The 3761-nt window shown below is 40.0% G+C and overlaps 1 protein-coding gene across 1 annotated transcript in view; it reads right to left on the bottom strand.

Annotated features, from left to right (window-relative positions):
- Positions 1 to 3761, bottom strand: part of LOC119591565 — a gene marked incomplete in the record, with an annotated part of 13760 nt that overhangs the window by 7523 nt on the left and 2476 nt on the right. Inside the window, 1 exon segment of the mRNA XM_037940326.1 lies at positions 3338 to 3541. Coding sequence (XP_037796254.1) covers positions 3338 to 3541 — 204 coding nt within the window.

Below are 3761 nucleotides of genomic sequence, written 5' to 3'. Positions count from 1 at the left end.
CATCAGAGTCAACAAATACTGTTCAGAATACTAGTGTTTCTAATCAAATGGATTATATATTCCTACAGTAAAATCATTCACAGAAAAAAACTAACATTATGCAAACAGTGGAAATCATATCTGCACTAAATTTACTTAAAAGAATGCCTCACTGTGTTCACTTGTCTACTCGTGAAAAATAAGGTGTTACCAATTACTATTCGGGGAAGTCACCTACATCCAAAGAAAGCTGAAGGGCACAGCTCAAGAGGACCCAACCACTAAGGCAAAAGGTCACCCTGCAACACCAGCAGTGCAAAAATCACTACGAACAGCAAAATGCAGGTTTCTATAGACTATACTCTGAGCTGTGAGTGATGACCATGACCCATACCTGCCTGAGAGGTAACCATTGGGGAGGCACAGGAGATGAATGTGAGAAAACGTTAAAATCAAGACATAGGAAGAGTAAGAGTAAGAAAGGAAGTTCTGGGTAGGGAGGTTAAAAAAGATAACTAGATATCATTTCATGGGGAATGGGCTTTGAAATTGTAATCATATCTGAGGGACATACTAAGAAGTACATTTTGGTCAACATTTCTATACAGAAATTTGTGGTAACACATAACAATTCCAGTCAACCACTCACCCTGTGGCTTGTGCATTTCATTACTTTTTGTGAACAAGATAGTATTCTAATGCTTCCCACACATGCATGCACACACTTTTACACGTGCACCCATACACACTGTGTCAGTATGGTACTAATACAAGAAATCAAATAAAAAATGTGTCTCTTGCAAGCAAGTTGATTTCTGTTTTAGAAGTTGTAGTGAATTACATGCATGCTTTACTGGTAAATTTATCCTTGTCATTTTATTATTACTCAAAACAAAAATTAATAAGACAAATGCAAAATCATAAAATTTTAAATAACAATTTAACACTGTGTCAGTGATAATTTTTAATGAAATTTAGTTAAAGTTTAAAAACTTTTGAGTATCAAAATTTACAAACAGAAATTTACAGAAAGCTATGGAATAGGGTTTGTATCATTATGCTTCAGTTAACAATCACAATTCATTTCCATATCATGATGTTTAACGATCAAATGTTTTTAATGTAGAGCAGGTATTTAATGGGGCTTTGTTCCTACACCACTAAGAAAGTATGTTATTAGACGACCTCATCATTTCAAACAGGCAGGTCTCCATCTCTTGTATCCAGGGAATAACCCTTACTCACATACTGTTAAAAGCTCAGAGCTTCTGAAAACCTTCCGTCTCATTTTCCCTTATGTTCTATGTCTTCTTCTTAGAGCAAAACAATAAAAACAAGAAAACTTCTTTAAAACATGTAGGTGGGTACATTAAAATGCCAGAGATATCCCCAATGCACTTCACTTTCAATATGGATGACAACCTTTGTTACATAGTTCAGCACTAAATATAAACTGACACTTCCAAGCACAATATCTGCACAGCTTTCAGCCCCTGGGCCAGCCTTTCTCCAAGCCCCTGGCCCAGCCCGAGAAAGAGAGAGCACTTTGCCCAAGGCAACTCACAGGAAGCAATCAACCACCGCGTCAACAGCCCATTCTATGACATGTTGGGAGAGGGACGAGAGAGCACTTTCTACGACCAGTGAGAGAAGCATCCTGAGGCCTACTCTCTCCTCATGCCACTTAGCTATTTTTGTCCCTGGGCCAGCTAGCCAGTCCACCTGGGTTGCCAAATGCAGCCACCTATTACCACTTTTTCCTATCTCCATTGAGGACAAAATAGCATCAGATGTCTTAAGCTTCACACCTCCATATCCAGAGATGTTCTTTGACACTTCCAACTTGCTTTTGTTTGCATTTTTGTAAACTAAGAACACACATCTGGCAACACAGAGCAGATATAGAGTGGCTAAATGAGGCTACTAGAGTACACTAAGCTCTTCAAGCCAAACAAACCCTCAACAAGGAACAAGCTACAGGTGGCTGTTCAAAGAAGGGAAAAAAAGAAAGGGAAAAGGAAAATAAAGGCTGTCAAAACTGCCATAACACGTAAGTAATTCACCTAAATTGGAAGCAAATCCTTAAAATTTGTATAGCCAGGTAATGAGACAAAGTGGTAAATAAACACAAACAACCGATAACATACATAAAATTAGTAACATATGCTTTCTCTCCATAAACGAAATAATTGTTGAAAAAAATAACAGGGTCAGTTGTGTTTAGGTAGTCTATTCTTGAGTCGAAACTCCTACCATGTTCTGGAAATCAACCATCACGTAGGAAATGGCCCTGAATCATGAACCACTGGTATCTGCCCTCCAAGGAACAATAATTACCAACTGGCATTCCCAGGGCTGCAGAACTAGAAAATAGTAATGCTTATGTTCACCTATTCTTCATATAGATGCCAGTATGACTATTAGCCAATAATCACCGATGAAAGACTGGAGAGATCAGCCTTACTATGATGTCAATATCTTTTCATTACTAAGAGTTTCTCATTTTTTTTCTTTATAGTTTATCATCGAATCTGTAACATACTTGAGTGTTAAAGGAAAGAATTATTCTCAAGCTTCCCTAGGAAACTTAAAGGCATATCTGCATATTACACAGTACCTAGTATTAGCATTCACAAGATGTCATGGTTAGTACATACAACAATCAAATGTTCTCAGAAATGATACAGAACAGAAATAACCAACTTGGAAAAAAAAGGAAGCACTGCAGTGAAGGGAGTAGCGAGAGGGCTCACGACTCTAGGTACCAACATGCAAAAACAAAAGGACGGGTACCTCCTGCACGTCTGGTGTAGCGTGGATGTAAGCGGGGAGTTACGTCGTCTCTGACTGTAAGCGAAGCAGCATCTGGGCTATCTAATGCCAATAGTGCTTCTCAACTGCCTCTTAAACTGTCTTATTCACGGTCTGCGTCATGAACTGAAAACTCCCTTCTCAAGGCACTGTTAGTATTGTTTGTTTACTTTTTTCTCCTTTAACACTAATAATTGTTTTAAATAATTGTCACTATTAAGGGCTTAAGAGTTCTGTGCAACTCTCAACTAATCTATCACTCAAGCTCAACTCAAGTGCTGAATCATAACTGGATGATCTAGTCTGAGCAGCCTTCCGCTCCTTCTCCTGTGATTCTCTCTGAGACTTTGGATGCGCAGAGGAGCATGTGCGTGGCCATGTCATGTGTGCAGGTTGTGACTCACAAGACTGACTAACTAACTCTTGACAGCTAGGTTGAGATTCACTCATCTTGGGAGTGGATTTGAGTGTCGGCTCCCATGTCACACGTGACTCATGAGGTGAGACTGGAACATGCACCTGAGGGAAGGGCTGCCAAGGGGCGTACCTGAGCAGCGACTGGCCAAGACCAGTGGGTAAGGGGCTAGATGAAGCAGAGCGAGAGCCTGTGGCTGAGTGTATGGCAGAGTCAACTGAGATGGTCATGGGGGCAGAACGGAGGTCAGCTGCCTCTGTGAGAGGGTTTGTGGCTGCCTGGAGTTCCTCTTCAAGGTCCAGCTCAAGAGAGGAGTGGTCAGGTAACAGTTGGTGCCTGAAGAGGAACAAGATGGTTGGTGACAAAAGAACTGAGAAAGTCTCTACTATAGTCTTCAGTAAGCAAACAAACTCTTCTCAAAATGAAGATGAACAATTTCAGCATCTCTATTATAAACATCTGTGTGAGAATGTCACACAAGAAATGCAAGAAAACCATGAAAGAATCATTCTATTTTGGAATCCTAAGAAGTTGAAAAAAAACTCCCATTACCAGG

The sequence above is a fragment of the Penaeus monodon genome, chromosome 28 (genome assembly GCF_015228065.2).
Source record: "Penaeus monodon isolate SGIC_2016 chromosome 28, NSTDA_Pmon_1, whole genome shotgun sequence".
Classification (NCBI taxonomy): Eukaryota; Metazoa; Arthropoda; class Malacostraca; order Decapoda; family Penaeidae; genus Penaeus; species Penaeus monodon.
This window is presented reverse-complemented; position numbering and strand designations above follow the sequence as displayed.